Source organism: Podarcis raffonei, chromosome 7 (genome assembly GCF_027172205.1).
Source record: "Podarcis raffonei isolate rPodRaf1 chromosome 7, rPodRaf1.pri, whole genome shotgun sequence".
Classification (NCBI taxonomy): Eukaryota; Metazoa; Chordata; class Lepidosauria; order Squamata; family Lacertidae; genus Podarcis; species Podarcis raffonei.
This window is the reverse complement of record NC_070608.1, coordinates 87895548-87917034: the sequence shown is the minus strand read 5'-3', so window position 1 is coordinate 87917034 and position 21487 is coordinate 87895548. Positions and strand designations below refer to the sequence as shown.

The 21487-nt window shown below is 40.3% G+C and overlaps 1 protein-coding gene across 10 annotated transcripts in view; it reads left to right on the top strand.

Annotated features, from left to right (window-relative positions):
• The window catches only part of ANKHD1 (ankyrin repeat and KH domain containing 1), an 88756-nt gene that overhangs the window by 608 nt on the left and 66661 nt on the right, over positions 1-21487 (top strand). For 9 of the 10 annotated variants that reach the window (XM_053397467.1, XM_053397465.1, XM_053397461.1 and 6 more), the window contains exons 2-4: positions 15041-15194; positions 18220-18376; positions 19925-20072. In XM_053397467.1, the coding sequence (XP_053253442.1) occupies positions 15041-15194; positions 18220-18376; positions 19925-20072 (459 nt within the window). The remainder of the gene's footprint in view (positions 1-15040; positions 15195-18219; positions 18377-19924; positions 20073-21487) is intronic. The other variant, XM_053397462.1, reaches the window with a different exon arrangement.

Genomic DNA, 21487 nt, shown 5'->3' with positions numbered 1-21487 from the left:
AGATGCGCGCGGCGCCCCCCACTCACGCCTGCCTGCCTCCCCCCCCCCCGGTTTTAATGTAAGCAGTGCCCCCCTTTCTTTGTTCATTGTGAGATAAAACAACTAAAGCGAAGACAAAACATCGAGCATGTCCCGTCTCGCTGCGCCCCCCCCCGCCGCCTCTCCGTACCTGCTTTTGGGTCCGGATGATGGCGGAAGCGCTCTTCTGCCGCGCCGTCCTCCCTGCCCTCTCGCCCGCCCGTGGCCTGCAAGGAGTAATTTTATTATAGAAAGTGCTGATGGCTTATTAGCGTCTCCTCAAGGTTCGCTTTGAGAGATCGGTGGGAATAGTAAATCGCATTTCAAATGCTTCCATCAGTTTTTGGGGACGACAAGAGTGTTTGGTTCTCGTAGTTCTGCTGTGGTAGGTAGATTGTGGTGCTTATTCCAGGTGTGCGTTTTGCTGGCACAAATGTCTGCACTGCACCTGCACAGTAAATAAGGCAAAACTTGAGTATCTTTCAAATCTCCATACAAAATTCCTGGAAGTTTAGTGAAGTCACAATATGGTTTGTCCCATTTACACTTAAATGTGTTCCAGTAGCGATGGAGGGTTATAAGCAAATTGCTTTTCTCCCTCAGTTGCAATATAATATTTCTGCTTTCAAACACAATAATTCATGTGAAAGAAAGTATCTTTGACTCCATCATTTACAGTAAGTTTTGAAATATTCACTTGCTACATTGCTTATGGTGAAAAAGAATTTTTTTCACGCATATGAGAGAAATGTGGACTTGCAAAAATGCTTGTTTAACTTCTAAAGATTGGTCAGAAAGTCCCTGTTGGTGATAGAAGTAAATATACTGTTTTTAGTATCTGGGTACATCTGTTGTAATTTCTTGCATTGTTTACTTTTTTTCTTTGGAAACTATGCTTTCAACCTTTTCACAACATTATTTTGTAGGGATTTACTCAATATGCTTCTAAAAGATGCTTTTAAAATAGCGTAAAATAAGTGATTTTACTAATAGTTGTAGCAAGTGCAGAGTGGTTCTAAAGGCACCTCTGCATAGCTTACAGGATGCTACTTGAATTTTAAAGACCAATTTTCAATTAAAATAGGTTTTTAGCTCTCATAATTGGAGAATTTGTGTTGGGGGGGGAATCTTCAGATCATTTTTGCCTGGGGACTTGGGGCATGTGGTATTTAAACACTTTGAAAAGATGAATCATGACTCCAAGAGACTTTAGTCTAACTAGTGGGTGAAGCAAAGGGAGGGAGGATGTAATGGAGAAATTTGGTTTCTTTCATTTCAAATACAAGCTTTTCATTCCCTTACCTTCATGGCTGTCACTCAGTATTCCTCTGTTCTTTGCACATTCCCATTCTGTTTCAGCATTTCTGTCATTAGGGAACACTTGTCTTCCTCAAAAGTTCGTTTTGTTGCTGTCCAAACAGCACCCATCCATGGATTAGGGAGTTTGAGGGAGTTAATTGGGCCTCACGATTGTCCTGTGTCTATTGAGGGCAAAATGAGATGCAACTATGGCAGACTTGTTTTAGACTTGGATCTGGACAGTTGTAAACTGGGGTGCAAAACTGGCTTTTAGAGCAAAAGAGAAAAGAAGATAAGAACTAAATAGTTTTTGTGCCTGCCTTTTCCTTTCACCCTTCACCAGGCACTTTTCTACCCAACTTCCAGTGTTGAAGTTTGGCTGAGGAGGAGAACTAGGGCAGCAAACCCTGGGTAGGTAAATCCTGGGTGGGGGAAAGTTCAGAACCTCCATCCAACCTGTGTTCCCTAATTTGGTCTATAACCTGGACCCCGTGCTGTTTGTGTGATTTGGCTCCTCTAAGCAGGTTTGCTGCCATCACATCTATTTTAGCAATGAAAGTATGTCCTAGAACACAATCAGCAGTCCAGCTGTTTTCCAAAGAAATTTCATCTATTACTGATAATCTTACTGAATAAGCTCTAATGAACTTTTTCCAAAGAGCCCACCATTGCTTTAATATAATGTGTTCATTTATTCTCTAGCTTTGTACACAACTCAATTATAAATAATTGGGCGAGAAGAAACGTATTTATAAATTGGAGTTCTCAGATTATGCTGATCAAACTAGGATAGAAGTTTTGTAAAATTAGCTCTTACATGCAAATAATTAACTGCACCACATATTTGATGTCCTAATACTGAACAGTATTCCTATAGATTAATGGCCAGAAAACCTTATCCGGTTGTGAGGTTTTGCAAGTGGAAAAACATTTCCCAGTATTTGGTAGAAGACCTAATTCTCATATAGTTCAAAAGCCCTCTATATTACATGTTATGGAGAAAAGAAATAACTAAAGCATGGTGAAGAATGGCCTGAATTGTTCATTTAAGAAGTTTTAAGAAGCAGTTTTAAGAATATGTCAGTTGTACTAAATCAAAGGGGGAGGGAATTAAGGCTTTTCCCCCTTTGAAGTCTTGTGAACAGTTGGTTTGGGAAGCAAAGAAAGGAGCAGAAATCCATTATTTGAAATGTATTTCAGAAAATTGTACTTATATGGAACAGATAAGGGGAAAGGGGAAGTAAATTTGTGTTGTGAGGGGGAAATAGGTGCTATAGTTAGGGAAGATTTGGCTATCATGATTATAGAACTGAAATATCTGTCTGGGGAAGGGTAGAAGATAGTGTGAGGATGGGTGGTTCTCCCTGTCAGTGGAAACCTGGATTCATCGTGTCAGGGATAGGAGGTTGCAGTGTACTATTTATGGGTGAAGAGAAACAATTCACTTACATAGGAGAACATTAATGTGTACTTGAAAATATATTTGGGGTCAATGCAGGTTCTGGCCCTGCTCCACTTGCTGCCTCCTAACTTTTCACTGGCTCCCAAAGATGGGGAGATGGGATCTTTGTATAATCTGCCAGTGAAGAGTAGAATAGGACTGCAATCTGAAACTTTTTACCTTTGAGTAAGCCCCATTTAATTCAGTGGGACTACTGAGTTGGTATGGTTAGGATTGCACAGGAATTACTGGCGTATTTATACCTTAATCTAAGACTGTTAAGAAAAGAATAGATGTGTTACAGTTGTGCTGTACTTTCTTTAAATGTCCATTGTACATTTACAGTTGGAATTCTGAAGCAATACCCTTGGTCTTCGCCTATAGTCTGGCTTGTATGATCATATGAGGCTTTATAAACCCTGGTTTATGAAGCCAGGAATGAGCATCAGGGCCAAGTGCTCTTCAACTTCTGTTGTATGCCACCTCTGGTGTGAAGATCCTGACTTGCATTAAGCTGGAGCTCCTTGTTAAATCAGGAAAATAAGCCAGGATCACAGTAGTCATGCTGGTAGACTACAATATAGAGACAAGGGCAAACTGAAAAGGTATTCTCGTCTTTTGAGGCTCCCGCTTGTTAGGTCCTTTCCTGCAATTGGTCTTCTCCCCATATTCATTGTTTTAAAATGTATGAGAGTTTCATTCTCTGGTGTTGGTCTGTTTAGTTCAGATGTGAATCACATTCTTACATTTCTAGCCTGATTCAGCTAACAATGCAGTGACTCTTGGCTGGCGATTCAGCTACCCTTGGATATTCATAGCTTTGGGGGTGTACTCATCCAACTTCATTTGATGAAAAAGGCCTACAATCCTTGATTAATGGACCTAACTACTATTATTCATACCTGTATTTTAAAGGCTAGACAGCTGGAGTGCACTCAGTGCAAGGGTTGCCATTTGAAGACTTTTTGGTGGCTACAAGTGCAGAACATAGTAACATTGGTCCTTGTAGCAGGAGGTAGCTGGGAGCAGGATATGATTGGCTCTCTTGCTTTCTGCGTACAATTCAAGTTGCTATGTTTGACTTATAAATCACTTAATGCCCCTGGGCCCTTCACATGCTTGAAATTAGTTGCAAAATACCTTTACAGCAATTTTATTAGGCTGGAAATAAGTTTGTAGATTTCAAAATTAATTTAGAGATTTCCCTGTATCAAGGCATATTAATCGAGGCATTGACTGATAAGACATTTTCACTCAGTCACCAGCTAGAATAGTTTTAACTACCAAAAGCAAATTTTCAATTTTATAGATAGGCTGCTTGAAATATCCTAATGAGGTGAAGAAAAGGCATCATCATGACCCAAGAACTTACTTTACCAGCCAGTAAGGACTAACTGTGTTTGTGTTCTTGTAACAATTGATCCTTTTATATGCTACTTTAACAGTGTTATTTTCCTTAAATGAAATACCACCACGTGCCATTGAAAATAAGGTGTTTTTTTCAAGGCTTTTGCTGATCAAGTAGATTTTGGCCTATTTAATACACGTCTACAGCTCCAGAATTGTTGACGAAGTTGCTTCCGTCCTATATCTTGAGAATAAATTATCCTATCCTTGTGAATAAAACTTTACAGCATTTCAGCATGTTAGGGTTTTTAAAAAAAATTCTGAATTGAAAATGTCTTAGTGCCCGATTGGCATCTGACTTAGCATGCTTGATTTGGACTAAAATACTATAGAAATCTAATGTTTTTCAAAAAAACCCAAAGCATTGGAATTAATTAGGGATCAGGATTCAGTAATGGGCTCATAATGTAACTTAAATTTTTTATTCAAACATATTCAAAGCTTTACTTGGAAAACATTTCTGTTGGAATAATTGTAAATATTAACACATGACATCTCATACTCACTCTTATTTATATTGTGTATATTTTAAGAAAAGAAGCAAGGCCTGTTAATGTAATTTATATAAATAAACAGTTAACATAATTGTAAATTTCAATACACTCAGAGAGCTATGCATTTATGTCAGGGTGGATTTGATTTGATTTAAATCAAATCAATTTAAATTACTAGTCAGTAAGACTTGATTTAAATCATTTTTCTACAGAAAGACTCATTCTTGCTGGTATAATCTTAATATTTACAACCAGATGAAGGTTTCATTTTTGGAATAATAAATTTTCAGATAAGTTTTTACAGTTATATAAAAAAACACTGATTTGGTTATACTATTAGAAATACAAAGACAGGTAATTATGAAATTATTGTTTATATTTGGACAACTTTTCTGCTGTACTTTATTGGAAGGAGAAAAATAATCATTTCCTTAATAACAATTTAAACAATTTATTTAACTAAAACAATAACATTGTAGCATGTTTGTGAACTGATGTGGTTAAACGATTTAAAAAACAAACAAACTTAGACTGAGTTTTAGCACACATGAAAAACTTAAAACAAATCTTTATTTCCTGATGAATAGCCTTTGGACTATAATGTAATTCATGGGTAGGCAAACTAAGACCCGGGGGCCAGATCCAACCCAATCGCCTTCTCAATCCGGCCTGCAGACGGTCCAGCGTGTATTTACATGAGTAGAATGTGTCCTTTTATTTAAAATGCATTTCTGGGTTATTTGTGGGGCCTGCCTGGTGTTTTTACATGAGTAGAATGTGTGCTTTTATTTAAAATGCATCTCTGGGTTATTTGTGGGGCATAAGAATTTGTTCATTTCCCCCTCCCCCCCCAAAAAATAGTCTGGCCCCCCCCACAAGGTCTGAGGGACAGTGGACTGGACCCCTGCTGAAAAAGTTTGCAGACCCCCCGATGTAACTTAAATAGAAAACTGTCTTTAGCAAGATTTTTCCTCCAAAAGCATTTTATTTTAAAAATCTGATTTGAATTAAAAAATCTGATTTTTTAAATGTTCTTTAAAAAAATCATTGATTTTTATTCACCCTGATTTATATTATGCATGCTTTCTTGGGATAGTTGTCTGAAAAATTACTGCATGTCCACTTCACTATTGTATCCATTCATCATGTCAGATTAATTTCATGAAAATGTTTATTAAGAAATATGTATTTTTCTGAAATCCTCATCATCACTGCAGAATTTGTTGAAACAGTAATAGCTTTTTGAATCAAATCGTTATAATAGTTTCAAAGCAAAATTGTTGTCTCCCTTCTCTTGATAAAACTTCACCAAAACGTTACAAAATATTTTTCAAGTCTTTAAAACTCAGAAGTTACATTTGACCAGTTAAATCCTGTGAATCCTGTTAGAACTTTTGCACACATAATTATTTTTTACTTATTTATTTACTCCATAAATTTTTTACCTTACTTGATTGAAAACAAACAAACTTCAAAGGGGTATACAAAAGGATAAAACAATAAAATCAAGAAATAAAACCACAACCATACTTTAAAACATACAACAGCTAAAATACTCTAATAATCTATTCTAACTTCATCTCAGTGTTACATCAACCCAACTGGTTAAAAATCTTAGAGAATCCTGGCTACCTTTTGCTGCCAAAGTAATGCTTAATGATATTGCCAGCAGGGCAAGGGGGGAGGTACCACTTGTTAACCAGGGGAAGCAGAAAGGTAGTGACAGTACAGCTGCACATACTTAGAGTATCCTTTTATTTATTTGTTGCCATGATTCGTTTTGTAATTTATTTTGTATTTTAGGCAAGTCTGTTCTAATACAGTGGTACCTCAGGTTACATATGCTTCAGGTTACAGACGCTTCAGGTTACAGACTCTGCTAACCCAGAAATAGTACCTCGGGTTAAGAACTTTGCTTCAGGATGAGAACCGAAATCGCGCAGCAGTGGCGCGGCGGCAGCAGGAGGCCCCATTAGCTAAAGTGGTGCTTCAGGTTAAGAACAGTTTCAGGTTAAGAACGGACCTCCGGAACGAATTAAGTACTTAACCCGAGGTACCACTGTATTAGAATGAGAGGTAGACTTGCTTGCTCTAATGTAGAGGTTTTCAACGTTTTTTACGTCCACTGCTCCCTTGACCAACCACATTCTTTCTTCAGCTCCCTTGTGGGATACAGGGGAATCACCATTTACAAGCAAGTTCCATTCCAGGCCATCGTGCGCATCACTGGGATGCCCCCTCCCCATCCTTACTTGGTTTTGAAGGTTGCTGAGGAGCTCTGTCTTGCTGTGTTCCAAGCCCCAACTGGCTTCACTGGAAATCATTGACACCATCAGTCATAGCCATCAATTTCAATGGGCCAACACTGAGTAAGATTAACACTGGCCACAACCCAATATAAAAGGGTATTCTCCTACTCAGGGAAGACCCATTGGAGGTCAGTGACCCCTGAGTCAGCCATACCCATCAATTTCAGTAGGTCTCCTCTTTGATAGTATTATTATTTCTATTGCAGTTTATTACCCATCTATTACCCACCTATTTCAATGGGTTTCCTCTTGAGCAGGACTCAACACTGCCAGCAACCCAGTAATGATTATGAAGAGGATAAAGATAGGCTTTGCCTAGCAAAGTACTACTCAAGAGCAGAATGCACTGGGCTCAGCAGGTCGAGGCTGCCCCACTATCTATCTACCAATGGGTCTACTGCCAAGTAGGGCTTACACTGGCTGCATCCCTGGCAGGAAGAAGTTACCTTGCCGGGTTCAACCATTGCCTCACTCTTGCCACACTGGCCCCATGAACCACCTGCTTCCCTCCTCTCCTGCTTGCAGGCTTCCCTCTCATCCCCCCTCAGCAGCTGGAATCATAGAGATGTCCTAGAGAGGTACACACTTGGGCAGCACTCTTTTGAAAGTGACCGGCTTCACATAGCACGGTCATACATGAAAAAGTAAAGAAGTTCATCTCATTTGTCTGAGTAGGGAGTTTCCACCTTCGTGTTGGAAGCCATGTGGCTCCCCCCCCCCCAATCAAAGGGACGGGGGATGGGACCACTTGCTGCGTCCCTGGGCATCATTCAAGTCACCTCAGGGTGCCATGGCACACTGGTTGAAAACCTAGGCTCTAATGAGTAGGATAAGTTACCTGACAGGTTATATCAAAAACATAATGATGATGCTTTGGTATTGATAGAAAATATTTGTCACTGCCATGCCAGCCTTAACTTCATAGAATTGCATAGTTGGAAGGGACTCAAAACTACGTATGCCCGGTATCCTTAAACAATAATAGTAAACTATTCGATGATTCTTTAATGTTTTAAAGAACTTAATTTGTTTACCATCTTTCCCAATGAAGAGTTCTGAAGAACTTTCAAGTTTTTCGCACTATTTTGTGACACTTTGGTTTGCCTAATAAAGGTTTTGAATGAATATGTTAAGGTTTATTTGTCATTTTCATGTTCCAGGTAGCAGGCCTCCTGACCGGGAATTCCTAACTGTGGTCCCAGTGAAATTAGTGCAGTGTGGTTGCCTTTGGGAAGGAGGGAATCAATTTAGTTAAAGGATTCTTTCCTGACATAATTCCAAATGAAACTAAAGGGTGTAGTCACACGTTACAAACTTCAAGTACAGTTGTACCTTGGTTGCTGAACGCCTCGGAACTTGTATGTATTGGCTTCCGGATGATTGAAAACTGGAAGTGAGTTTTCCAGTTTTTGAACGATTTTTGGAAGTCGAACGTCCAGCGCAGCTTCCAGCTGGCTACAGGAGCTTCCTGCAGCCAATCAGAAGCCGCACTTTGGTTTCCAAACGTTTTGGAAGTTGAATGGACTTCGGAACGGATTCCGTTCAACTTCCAAGGTATGACTGTATTGTGATCTGAATATTTCGGTTGCCCACACTCCTGCAGAGATTTAGTGTCTATATCTTGGAAGCTCATATTGCAGTGGATTGGTATCTCTGAAATGGTTGATGGAGAGGGCTATTCAAGTTGCCTTTTTTAAAAAAACCCAACAACCTGATGTTAACCATTAAGCCTTTAGCCATGTTAAGACCACTTGGTCATCTCTACTTTCTTCAAGCCTATTTTAACTGTGTGTATTGACTATGAGCATAACAATATGTAAGTGTGACCCAGGTGTCTTGGATGATCTGGTTGGAAGGTCTCGACATGGAGTCTGGAAGGCAGAATTCTATAGTCATTGTGTGTTTTAATTGAATATGAGGAAGGTGTTGCACAGTTACAGTGGTACCTCTGGATGTGATTGGGATCCGTTCTGGAGCCCCGTTCGCATCCTGAGTAAAACGCAAGATGCGCGTGCCGTCATTTTGAGCGTCTGCGCGAGCGGCAAAACCCAGAAGTAATGTGCTCCGTTACTTCTGGGTCACCACGGAGCGTAACTTGAAAACGCTCAACCTGAAGCACATCTAACCCAAGGTATGACTGTAATTGGAAGGAAAACGAACCCTTAGTCAGCTGCTACACAAAGTGATAGGGCTCAGGAGAATTCAGAAGTTTGCCACAAAATGCTTTTTGTGACAATTTGGCAGTTCCTAATAAAAATATTGCCCAACTATGGATTTTGGAGGTTTTTTTTAAATGGACCAACATAGTTGCTTTTTTGTGCTTCAGGGAACACCAAATCTAGTTGTTCAGAGCAGAATATACAACCAGAGGAAGATAAGGGTCATCTTCAGGTGGCAAGAAATTAAGGCTTGCATCCCTTCAGCCACTATACTATACTATAGTGGTACTTAATTTGTTCTGGAGGTCCATTCTTAACATGAAACTGTTCTTAACCTGAAGCACCACTTTAGCTAATGGTGCCTGCTGCCGTGCCGCCGGAGCACAATTTCTGTTCTCATCCTGAAGCAAAGTTCTTAATCCGAGGTACTATTTCTGGGTTAGCAGCATCTGTAACCTGAAGCGTATGTAACCTGAGGTACCACTGTATACTAATGACGTGGGTTGATGTACTAGGTCAGGGGCCCCAAACTATGAACCGCGGGCCACATCAGCCCGCCAGAGTCCTGAACCCAGCCCGCCCGGCAATTGCAGAACCCGCTGCTGTCTAATGGGTCTCCCCGGATCTCAGCCAGCAGCAGCATGCTGCTGCAACAAAGAACTCGGCCCAGACACCATAGGGCGGAGGTGCCTGCGGAGCCCAATCCAGCTCAGGGAAGATGACCTCCCTCTTCTCCTTTCTTCTCTGGCTTTCTTCATTCTCAATCCCAGTTACAAAATTCCTAGTCGTCCATGTGGGGCTTGCTGGGCAAATATCATGGTTAGATCATGGGGAAGGCGGGCAGGAAGAGGAGGAGGTGGCTTTGTTAAAATGCGCTTCTTTTGTAAATCGTCAGAGAATGCGGGTCTCAAACACAAGGTGCTTTTAAGTGGCAGCGGCTTTAATTCAAGATCTGTGGGTGGCTTTTTAAAAAAAAAGATTTTGGCTGCAAAGCAAATTGCATAGCGCAGGCATAGGCAAACTCGGCCCTCCAGATGTTTTGGGACTACAACTCCCATCATCCCTAGCTAACAGGACCAGTGGTTAGGGATGCTGGGAGTTGTAGTCCCAAAACATCTGGAGGGCTGAGTTTACCTATGCCTGGCATAGCGCTTCCAAGAGATCTCCCCTACCATCGGCTATGAATATGCTAGTTTTGTAGGGTGAGGTTTGGGAAGGTAGAAGTGTGTTGGGGTTTTTTTTGGGGGGGGGGGAGATGTTGAGAATCCACTTTCTGAGCCAGAACTGGTGGGAAGGGGATGCGCCTTTTGGAGGGGGCTGGCGGTTGTCCAGACAGAGTGTATGCGATGTGTTGATGTGACAGGGGCTGAACTTTTTATAAGGCGGGTGTTTATGTGAAGTGGGTGGGGGTCCAGCAAAGCAGTTGTTTAGGGGGGTGAGTTCCCCTTTTTTTATTAGGAGGTCGCAAAGCACTGGAGGGAGTTGAGCGGATTCTGTGCTGGGGAGACTGCTGTAGGAGCAGCTTTGCTTATGATATTATGGTTATGTAATCCTTACAACGACCCTGTAAGGTAGGCCAGTGTTATTTCCCACCCCACCCCCCATTGCAGACAGGAGAGGTGACGGCTAAATCCAAGAGAGAGAGTGGCTTGTGCAAATTCAAGCTGTCAGTGACCCCATCTTGTAGCTTAGGCTCTGCTAAGCCAGCTGCCCTGATGCAAGGGGACCTGGGAGGGGGGTCAGGTTTGTGGGGTCAGGCGAGAGCAGGCCCAAACTTCCCATTGAAATACTTATAAGTTTATGCTGATTAAAATCATTCTTCATTTTAAATATTGTATTGTTTTTCCTATTTTTTGTGCACTACAAATAAAATATGTGCAGTGTGCATAGGAATTTGTTCATATTTTTTTCAGACTATAGTTCGGCCCCTAACAGTGTCAGAGGGACAGTGAACTGGCCCCCTGTTTAAAAAGTTTGAGGACCCCTGTACTACGCAAAATAACACAAATTCAATAGGACTTAATTCTGAGTAGACATACGTAGAGTTTTAGTCTTAATGAATAACTAGTTTACAGTTACATCTGCAGTGGTCAAATAAGGTTTGGAAAAGGTCTGGGAACTGTGGGTTGTATCCAGTGCTTATCCTTCTCTGAGTAGACCCATTGAAATTAATGACTAGTAAAGGTCCATTGGCTTTGGTGGGTCTCCTGGGAGCATTGGATACAGCCCCATGATTTCAAATTACATAAGTACCTGTCAAATAAGGGAAGATGGGAAACTTACTATGTAGAGAACAGAAATTGAATTTTTCAAATTGTTTTTGTCGGTAAAAACAAATTTGTCCTTGATTAGAATTTAGGGGAATGGAGACTTTTCTAGCCTGGGCCTTTTTAAGGTGTGTTTTTAAAAAAACAACAAGACATGGCATATCACAGCCAAGAATAGTGAAGTTTTTAAACTCTTGTAAGTATAAAACGTACCAGCATATTGAGCTGCATCAGGGTGTTCTTGGCTCTATTCCTGAACATTTTTGGTATGGCTTTCTTTATTGTTCATACTGAAACTGCAAGTTTATTCATAAATTTTGGAGATCCTTCCAACTAAAATAGGCTTAAGACTCAATGTTAATTACACCAACGTTCAATTAAATTTCAGAGAAATTGATGGGGATTTCTCTCAAGTTAATCTATTTAGGTTAACATGTATGAATCCATATGCAGTTTGTTTACTTTTGTATTAAATCTATATACTGCTCTATGATCTAAGGTTACAGGGCGGTTTACAGCATAAAAAACTAAACTAAAAACTAGTTGAAAATTAAATGCAGAAATCTTGGTCTATAATGGTACTTATTTACACACCTAATCCCAAATACATTTTCTACACCCAACATACTAAAAAGCAGAATCCTATTTACTGCTCCTGGTTAAACATCCTTGCTAATACTTTGAACAGAAAATCTGTGGTTGAACAGAAAACCTATGCTTGTAATGATGCACTATAAAACAGATGGTGTAACCTTTTTTGCAGTGTTTGAAATTCATTGGGCGCCAGGCACATTTTGCTACTGGCACGGGTTCAATTGCGACTACATAGATATTTCTAGGTGTTAAAGGTTTTCAACCTTTTTGAGTCCATGGCTCCCTTGACCAACTACATTCTTTCTGTGGCACCCCTGTGGGACTCAGGAGCCCAGTTATGTCACCCCTTGCTTGCAGAGCTGGCAGCCTCTCTCCCTTTTTCAAACACCCTCCCTTGTGGAGTGTTCCCTCAGCCTCCTCTCCTTTCCCCTCTCCTTGGGAGTTTTCTGGGCAGCCGCTGCTGCTGTCCCTGGTCTCTGAGCTGCCCTCTACCACTCCAGAGAGAGGTGCCTCCTCACACTGCCCCACAGGGGCCTGGGAAGAGGATGCCCCCAGTCTTAGTGGCCCAGCGGAGACTGGCCAAAGGTGAACATGAGGCCAGCACCTTACCTTGGTTGGCAGCAGCGAGCACTGCCGGGCCTGCATAGCGGAAAAGCTACCCTTCAGCATTGAGCACTTAGCTCCCAGGCAGGCCTTGCACACAGCAAGCACAAGAAAGGTCAGTGCAGCGTCTGCCTGCCTGGCCTCCCACTTGTCTCTCCATTCCAAAGAAAGGGCTGGTGGACTGGCTGGCTGGGCTCCTTGCCTGCCTGCCTGCTTGCTTGCTTACTCCAAGGCCACCTCAGCTCCTGGCAACCAGCACCCGCTGGCCAGCCCCAGAGGCACCATTTGCCTACAGTTTGGGGCTGCTGCAACAAATAGCTGTGCAAGCCTTTGGGAGGCAGAGATGCAAGAGGGCATTAGGGGAGGGAGGGGAGGAAAGAGGGACAGACCAGTGTTGCCCACAGCACCGATGACCAATCATTCATGGCACCTAGGGTGCCACAGCACACTGGTTGAAAACCACTGGTTTAGATTACAGTCACCACAACAGAATGCCTATTTATAATCTAGGTTTGAGGTGCCGTTTGGCGCCTAGCTTATACAGTCATACCTCGGGTTGAATACGCTTCAGATTGAGCACTTTTGGGTTGCGCTCCGCAGCAACCCGGAAGTAACGGAGCACGTTACTTCTAGGTTTTGCCTCATGCACAGACGGTCAAAATGACGTCATGCGCGGAAGTAGTGAATCACGACACACGCAAACGCGCAGTCGTGGGTTATGTTTGCTTCAGGATGCGAATGGGGCTCCGGAACGGATCCCATTTGCATCCTGAGGTACCACTGTATATCTGAGTTTTTAACACTGTTTTTTTTTTGGTCACTCACCCTTGGCAAAACATGCCCCGTCCCGCCCACATCCTTTTGGGTGTGTTCAGAAGTCACCCCTCTCCTCCTCCTATGCAGATTAGCAGAGGAGAGAATAACTTGCATCCCCATTGGGAAATATGGGTGGAGAGGTTCAACTTTTTCCAAACCTATCTTGTGCTGTGTCTGTGTTACTTTATATTCCTTTTGTTGCTGCTGGAAAAATTAATGAGAAAATTTTACTTGATCAGTATTGGGCTCCCAGACTGGAGGTTTAGCCACTCCTGCTCTAAAAACAGTTTTCCATAGGGTGAAATGAGTGTTTATTTGAAGATGATTTTTTTAAAAATAGTGTCATTCAAGAGATACATCTTGTTCACTGTCTTTTCCCAAATTGGCATCAAAAGCAAAAGGGGAACCATCTTTTGCTCCCAAGTTTAATGTAATGCAACCAGGCATTTGACCTCTTATTCTGAAATTTTTACTTGTGTTACTTAAACTCATTGTGTCTACATGCTGTAGGCCTGTGGACTGCCAAGAATAATATCTAGAGGAAAATCTGCTATAGCTTCTAGGATAAAACTAATCTTCTATAAACTGGTAGTTCTTCATTTGCTGAGTAAGTTTAATTATTACACTTGTTCAATATAGGATGGTGCTGGACTTGAAAATATTCATTCTGTGCTTGCTAAACTGGTAACAGATGAATTTCACTTCTACTCGGTATGTTTCTGAGCACAATTCAAAGTGTTGGTGCTGACCTTTAAAGCCCTAAGCTGCCCCAGCCCTGTATACCTGAAGGAGCATCTCCACCCCCATCATTCAGCCCCAACACTGAGGTCCAGCTCAGGAGGCCTTCTGGTGAGAAGTGAAGTTACAGGGAACAAGGCAGATGGAACACCCTCCCATCAGATGTCAAGGAGATAAATAACTAGGCAACAAATAACTATGCAACTTTTAGAAGACATCCAAAGGCAGTCCTGTATCAGGATGTTTTTAATGTTTGAGAGTTTATGTTTTTATATGTGTTGGAAGCACCCAGGGTGCTTGGGGCAACCCAGCCAGATAGATGGGGTATAAATAATAAAATTATTTCTATTATTACTACAGACTCTGGAAGTTTTCAGTTTTACTTTTCAGGGAAGAAAAATAAAAGTACAACCCTAGGTATTGTTACCTGGTAGTAAAGACCACCTTGCTCTGTGGGACTTTCTCCTCAATAAGTGTGCATATGAATGCCACCTAAAAATCCGCATTTCTCCAACTGCTTTTCCTGGGAAATTGTCAAGCCAAAGTAGATGATTAGTGAGCTGTAGTTGGTGATAATGGTTAGAGTCTTTGAAGTAGTAGAGAGGTTTCTCTCATCTAGGGAGAACCAAATGTTGGCAGGTTCAGCAGTTATAGGTGACCTAAATTTAGTCTGCAGTACAGTCTAAATTACTGTTACCTTGAAAATGGTTGTAAATGTGTTCAACTAATAGTATGTGTTCTGAAATTTCATTCTCCAGTAACATTTGTTCTCAAAAATGCATGCATGGAGCTATCAAATATGTGGCTTTGACACAATGTATCCAGTTTTGTTCTGGTTTGGAATAAATGGTTAAATAAAACAGAAGTAACAGCTAACTTCTATGTCTTCAAACAGGTTGAGTCGTTTATTTTGGACCAAGAAGATCTGGATAACCCGGTGCTTAAAACAACATCAGAGATATTTTTGTCAAGTGCTGCAGAAGGAGCAGACCTACGAACAGTAGATCCAGAAACGCAAGCAAGACTAGAAGCCTTGCTGGAAGCAGCAGGTAGTTTTCTTTTTTCATTTTGATAGTAGTTTTATTTGTGGGTGGTGGAACCATTAGTTTTGACCTTGAGGAACAGAGATTGCTGTGTACTCAGACATTAACAACTTGAAGTTGAGTTTCGGAACACAATTGAGTTTCTAGAATTGAACATTTTAAAACTTTGGGATACCTAAAAGAGTTTAGACGTGCTTATGTCAAATTCAAGACATTGAGGCAATGCACTCCACAAGGTTTTACCCAGATGCTGCTGTGTAAAACTATGTTTTACTCGCACAGACTGTCTCAATTATCTGAGCTAAGTGATGCAGGAATAATGCTTCAAATCACAGTGGTGATGAGTTCAGGGATCTTGAGATAGTATTGTTTAATGAAAAATGGGAGTATAAACAGGCTCTCATTCAAGTTTGTATCTGAATAAGTAATTCATGGTTGGTTGTAGCAGTCAGTGAATTGAGCAGTGATAATTTAAGTTTGCAATATACAGACAAAAAGTAGACAAGAATGGGGAGTAAAGGTAGCCCTTTTGAAAATGCATTCCAGTAACCTTAACCAGAGCATCTAGGATGTATTTCATTTGGTGCATCAACCTATATTAATGAAAGGTGTTTCATGGTACATTGGACACAAATATAATCTAGGCTAGTGATTCCCAAACTTTTCCCCTATGGACCATTGGAAAATTGCTGGTGGTCTTGGTGGACCAATTAATGATTTTCCTGCCTGTTGTAGCAATTTCAATGCACTGTACTAGATAGTGAATTCTTTTTAATTTTATTTCTATTCCTGTTATTTTTTATATTGCATTTTATTGTATTACATTTTACGTTCTATGGAATACAAATTACAATACAATAAAATACAATATAAGAAATAAAAAATAAAGTAAAATTGAAATATGATCATTTGATTTGGACATACCACAGAACATCTAAATGAAGTTCACAGATCACAATTCATCCATGGATCACAGTTTGAGAACCTGATCTAAGCTGATGTCTCTAGACAAAATCATGGCAGCCATATTCTGCATCACTTGAAGTTTCTGGGCTGCCTTTAAGGGTATATTGCAGTAATCTAACTTGAAATGACTATGTAACTATTAGGACCAGGCAAAGATGTTGGGGGGGGGGGAATGGGTAGCATGTTCAAGGGAGGATAGCTCCCACCTCCCAATTTTTCTGTTTCCCCCCTGTGCCCTAACATTGGTTCCATATCCTCCTGGCAGGGGTACAGCTAGTATATTAAATCAAACTGATAAAGGAACTATTGGGCCACACCTGCCACATCAGCTTTCAGGAGCAGTACTGGATCTGGAAGTACCCTGAAGCTGCACACCTGCTGCTTCAGGGGAGTGTAACCTCATTGAAAACATGCTGCACCCTGGCTCCTAAAGCATCAGTCCTAAAACTGCTGGCTCTGAATTTTGTACATCCTGGCTTCAGCAGATGCTTTATTCATGCACATAATCAATGGAGATGGGGGAGAAATCTAGATCACTACAAAACGTTTTGTTTTTGAAAATGGCTATGTAGTTGTCAGTGTAGATCCAGTGTGGTACATTATTGAATTAGAGAGACTAGTTAGAAGCAGTAATGTTGGATTTCTGGAGGGAAAGAAATTGGAAAACTGGATCTCTAATTGAAGGTTGTCACTGCTCAGCGTTGTTGTCCTAGCCACAAACCCATAGCCAGTTGTTTTGGGGCTCCTCCTAAAAGGAGGAGTCGAGGTTGCTCCACATACTAGGAATTTCACTCTTACACTGTTACATTGTCAGGATTAAGAGGTGACTTGTCAGAAGCCTTTGCTTCATTTCAGATTAAGCATAGTTGAGAATTAGTTCCAAATCCTAAACGGTGATTAATCAGCTGTGGATTATTGAAACAAACTTGCTTCATAAATCACGGTTTGCAGTTGGTTAGCTTCCACTAACAATAGTCAAAACTAACTGCAATTTGTCTGGGTTGAGATATCATAATAAGCTGTCGTTAGTTTAAGTTGGAAGTGAAAGCTTCTAATCTCCTCACATCCATGTTAGAGGAAGGGGGAGACATGTAAGTGGCTTGTCTCTGTAACTCTAAACTATAGTTAGCATTTTATGCAAACAGAACCATTAAGTTGTGTGTAAAAGACTTTAGAAGGAAATGATAGCCAATTTCATAATCAGTTCCCGTAACTTGAAAAATAATGCTGACATAATATTTCTAACATTCTTAAAAACATAGTTTAACACTATGTTAGAAACTCAGATATATGCCTAGTTGCCATTTTTGGGCCAGACGGCTTGAAAGTTGTATTTTTTCAATATGACTTTTTGCTTCCTAAAATTCATTGTGCCGATAAAATATAACCAATAGAATTCCACAGGATGTGTTGGTAGTGTGTGAAAGCAGTCAAGATCCAAGGATCCTCAGGCATGCATCTCCAGATGGTAGAGATGTCAGATGCCATTCTGGTGCCTAGGCATCTTCACTTGGTCGCAAGTGGCCGATAGCCCAGTGCAAAATCCTTCTGGTGAATTTTGAATGCTTGTTTTAGCATGGTGTTTCGGCAAAAGGTACAATGAAGTATCTAGAACACTTCTTAAGTTTATCAGTTATTGACTGATTCATTTATATAGCCACATCCGAGATACCAAGGGTTTTGTCCTTTAAATTGGCATCTAACTTTAACTTTAGTTTTTTTTAAAAAAAATTCTCACTAAATTTTCATTATGTCGTCTTTAAAAAATTGAAGCATCAAGTGCAGATGCCGTTGACATTTTCCCATTCTGTTTGTAGTTCAGGAACATAAGAGTTGAATTTAAGGACGCAAAAATAATTATCAACTCCTAAAGCTACCTTTGTCTTTTCCATGTTCTGTTTGATCTTCCTGATATAGTAGGGTCAAAGTAGCTTCTAATTTTCTAGCATGTTTGCAGCTGACAACTTTAACTAATAGTGCATGTGGCTGAAGTTTAAAATGGTGTCTCTGCATTTTTTGTGTGGTTTTCATACTAACCTGATTGATGAACGCACATTCGCTGAAGGGATTGGTAAATTGTCCACTGCCGATGGTAAAGCCTTCGCAGATCCCGAGGTGCTCCGAAGATTGACTTCTTCTGTCAGCTGTGCATTGGATGAAGCTGCTGCTGCATTGACACGGATGAGAGCAGAGAACAATCACAATGCAGGACAAGTGGACAAGTATGTATTGAATTTCTGTTCATCTGGTTTGATTCTATCTGCATTTGACTTGAAAAGCTGAGGATTTTGGATAAAGTGGCTCTTGGTATATCTAATAAAGCAATATAAGTAGGCCTAGATCAGCTTCTGTCTTTGAGATTCAGAAATGTAAACTAAATTGTGACCACTTACCCAAAGTAATATTTCAGCCATATCAATCCCTCAATGTGATTCAGAGGTGAGATTCTCTAATTGGGTTGGAGAGCTTCAGTAGCAAGATAAGGTAATGTCATGAGACAAAATTGACATATTTCCACATGTTAATTGATGAAGTATATTCACATATATGTTGCATCTATACAGTTTCATGCTAACTTAAAAATGGGATAGTTGTGAGATGAGGCAATATGGAGCACAGAGGATGAGGCTTATATACTGATAGGAAAGGAAGGAAGGAAGGAAGGTCAGGTTTTACTTCATAGAATATTAAATTTCAAATAGTTGTCCTTGGTAAAACTATACAGGGAAAACTAATTGAATGTGCGAACATTAATACTGAAATTGCTTGCATTAGATACATTCATTGCATCAGATGAAACATGCATTTTGGAAGAATTTGACTTTAGGCCTTCAGTGGCTGGATTTTGTTTTTTTAAGTGGCAGGTAGACTTCAAATATCCTTAATTCTCATAATACAGATAAATAATCTGGGCTAAAGTCAGCATAGAGATTAATCTCTCATCATGTTTTTTAATTCATACAGTGTTCACTTAATGACTTGGAAATTTGATAGACAATATTCTCTGTGAAATTTACTGCTTAGCCAGCAATATGGAAGGCTATATGCATCTCTTAAAGTGTTTGGCCAAAATGTTCAGAAAACCATGCTGCAATCTTAGTTCTTCCCTTTATTCAATTTTAAGATTTAAGCTTCTGAAAAAGACAAACATAATCTGGTGCACTTATGACTCCATCATCCTTCTACCTATATTAGAAATTTATATAGCTGCCTTTGAAATTGTGACTTACCAGTGCTGTCCTATGAACTGCCACATAGCTATGTAAAGACCAAGTGGTGTACAGTCAATTTATGGTATACTTATTTTTATATTTATATTTTATATTTTTATATTTATATAAGCTTTGTGTATTTTTTGTATTTTTTATATAAATATACAAAACAACCTTTCAAGTTGATTACAGTAAAATACTTCAATTTTGTCAGCCAGAGTGGCAATTTAGGCCTATCTAAATCATCCTGAATGCATTCATTATAAACCTCCCAGATTCCTGGTTCAGGCATCTCTTTCCCTGTTGTGAGTTGCATGGAAGGAGTCCTTAAAGCTCACTCCCATTTTCCCAGATACAGTCACATCAAGAGAACATTGCCTAAGCAGCTTGCCAAATTAGTCTTCATGTTTGTTTAATAGAATTTTGTAAAGGACGCCAGCTGTCTTTAACATGAAAATTGTACTAAATAAGTTTTTAGTTAATCATAAGTTACCATTTGTGTAATTCATTTCAGCTACTTCCATGTGTGCTCATTGTATTTAAAATGTTATCTTCCAGTCGCAGTTTGGCAGAAGCATGCTCGGATGGGGATGTAAATGCTGTCCGGAAGCTGTTGGATGAAGGAAGAAGTGTAAATGAACATACAGAAGAAGGGGAGAGTCTCCTTTGCTTGGCATGTTCAGCTGGCTATTATGAGTTGGCACAAGTGAGTAAAGACTAGTGTACTAAACCATTCCATTAAATACTAAAGGTGTGAGGCTGATAGATAAACTTCTAACTTATCCAAGAATTAAAAAGTGTATTTTTAACTTGGTAACTAGAGGGTGCAGTACAAACATGCTTTCCTTAACACAGTCATATCAGTTCTTTAATGCTAAAACTTCACATGAACCCAGAAATAATTGATATGTTTATAAAATGGACTACTGATTTAAAAGGACAAGGCAAATGTTCTGCTCATGTATTCAGTGGCTTTTGAAGGGCTTAATCCTGCAAGGTTTAACTTTAACAAGAAAGTTGAACAAACACCACCAAACAGGTTTTTTTCTGACTTCTTAGCATATTCCTGGGTAAAGATGAAGTTTAGTAGAACACCTTCCATTTCTGTTATTCCTTGATTCTTGAGCTATTACTCTATGATTTTTGAATGCCTTCATCTGCCCCAGCTGCAATAAAACATGTCTCTCCTGTATCGGTCTCTACAGCCACAGCAGGTGCTGTAACTCTCCAACTTCACCCCCAAAGGCACACTCTTCCATTGTCTTCCAAGACAGACAGATGCCAGCCAACCTTGAGAGTGGTGTCATTTGTCAAGAAGTTTCCTTGGAAATGTCATTGGGACTTGCTTTGTATGTCTTAACACTGGCAGGATCACTATTGGTGGTAGTGATGTGGTTCCATTTAGTTCTATGGCAGAAAGTAAACATCTTCATTGGTGGCACCAGATTGCTTTGTTGTAAAAAGGTGCCCTCTAACCATCATGGTTTGTTTCCCTTTCCCTACTCCCTTTTCCCAGTCATGGTAAGAATATTCAAGTAGAGCTGTCCCCACTGTGAAAAGGGAATGGTAATGGTTTTTCAGCATCAGGTTAGGAGAACTAACCATATCCATCTCTGTAACCCTATCTTCTGCCTGCATAATCCGAAGGATTACTTAGTATGACATGGACTTCATGAAGTTATTGTCAAAATTCTGATAGTCACTATAGGGCTGTAGCTTAAGCTGCTGAGAGCTAGCTGTTGAGCTAGCTGGACCAATGGTCTGACTTGGCAGCTTCCTGTATTCATGGAGATACAGTGACAAAGTCTGAGGATGGGATTCACACTATGAGCCCCATTAGCAGAAGCCCTGTTTAAGAACTTCCAGTTGTGCAGTGGTGCTTTCCCCCCTCTGCCCTTGTCTCCCATGCTCCCAAAATTGAATCTGTGGGGTTCTGGAGGATGCTCATAGCAGCACACAGGGGTGTGCAGCCAGTCAGAAACCACACTTTGGTTTCTAAACGTTTTGGAAGTTGAACAGATTTCCAGAACAGATTCTGTTTGACTTCCAAGTTAAACTGTATTAAACTTAACTATTTCATTGTTAATCCAGGACAGTTTACACATTTCCCAGGCTTGTAAA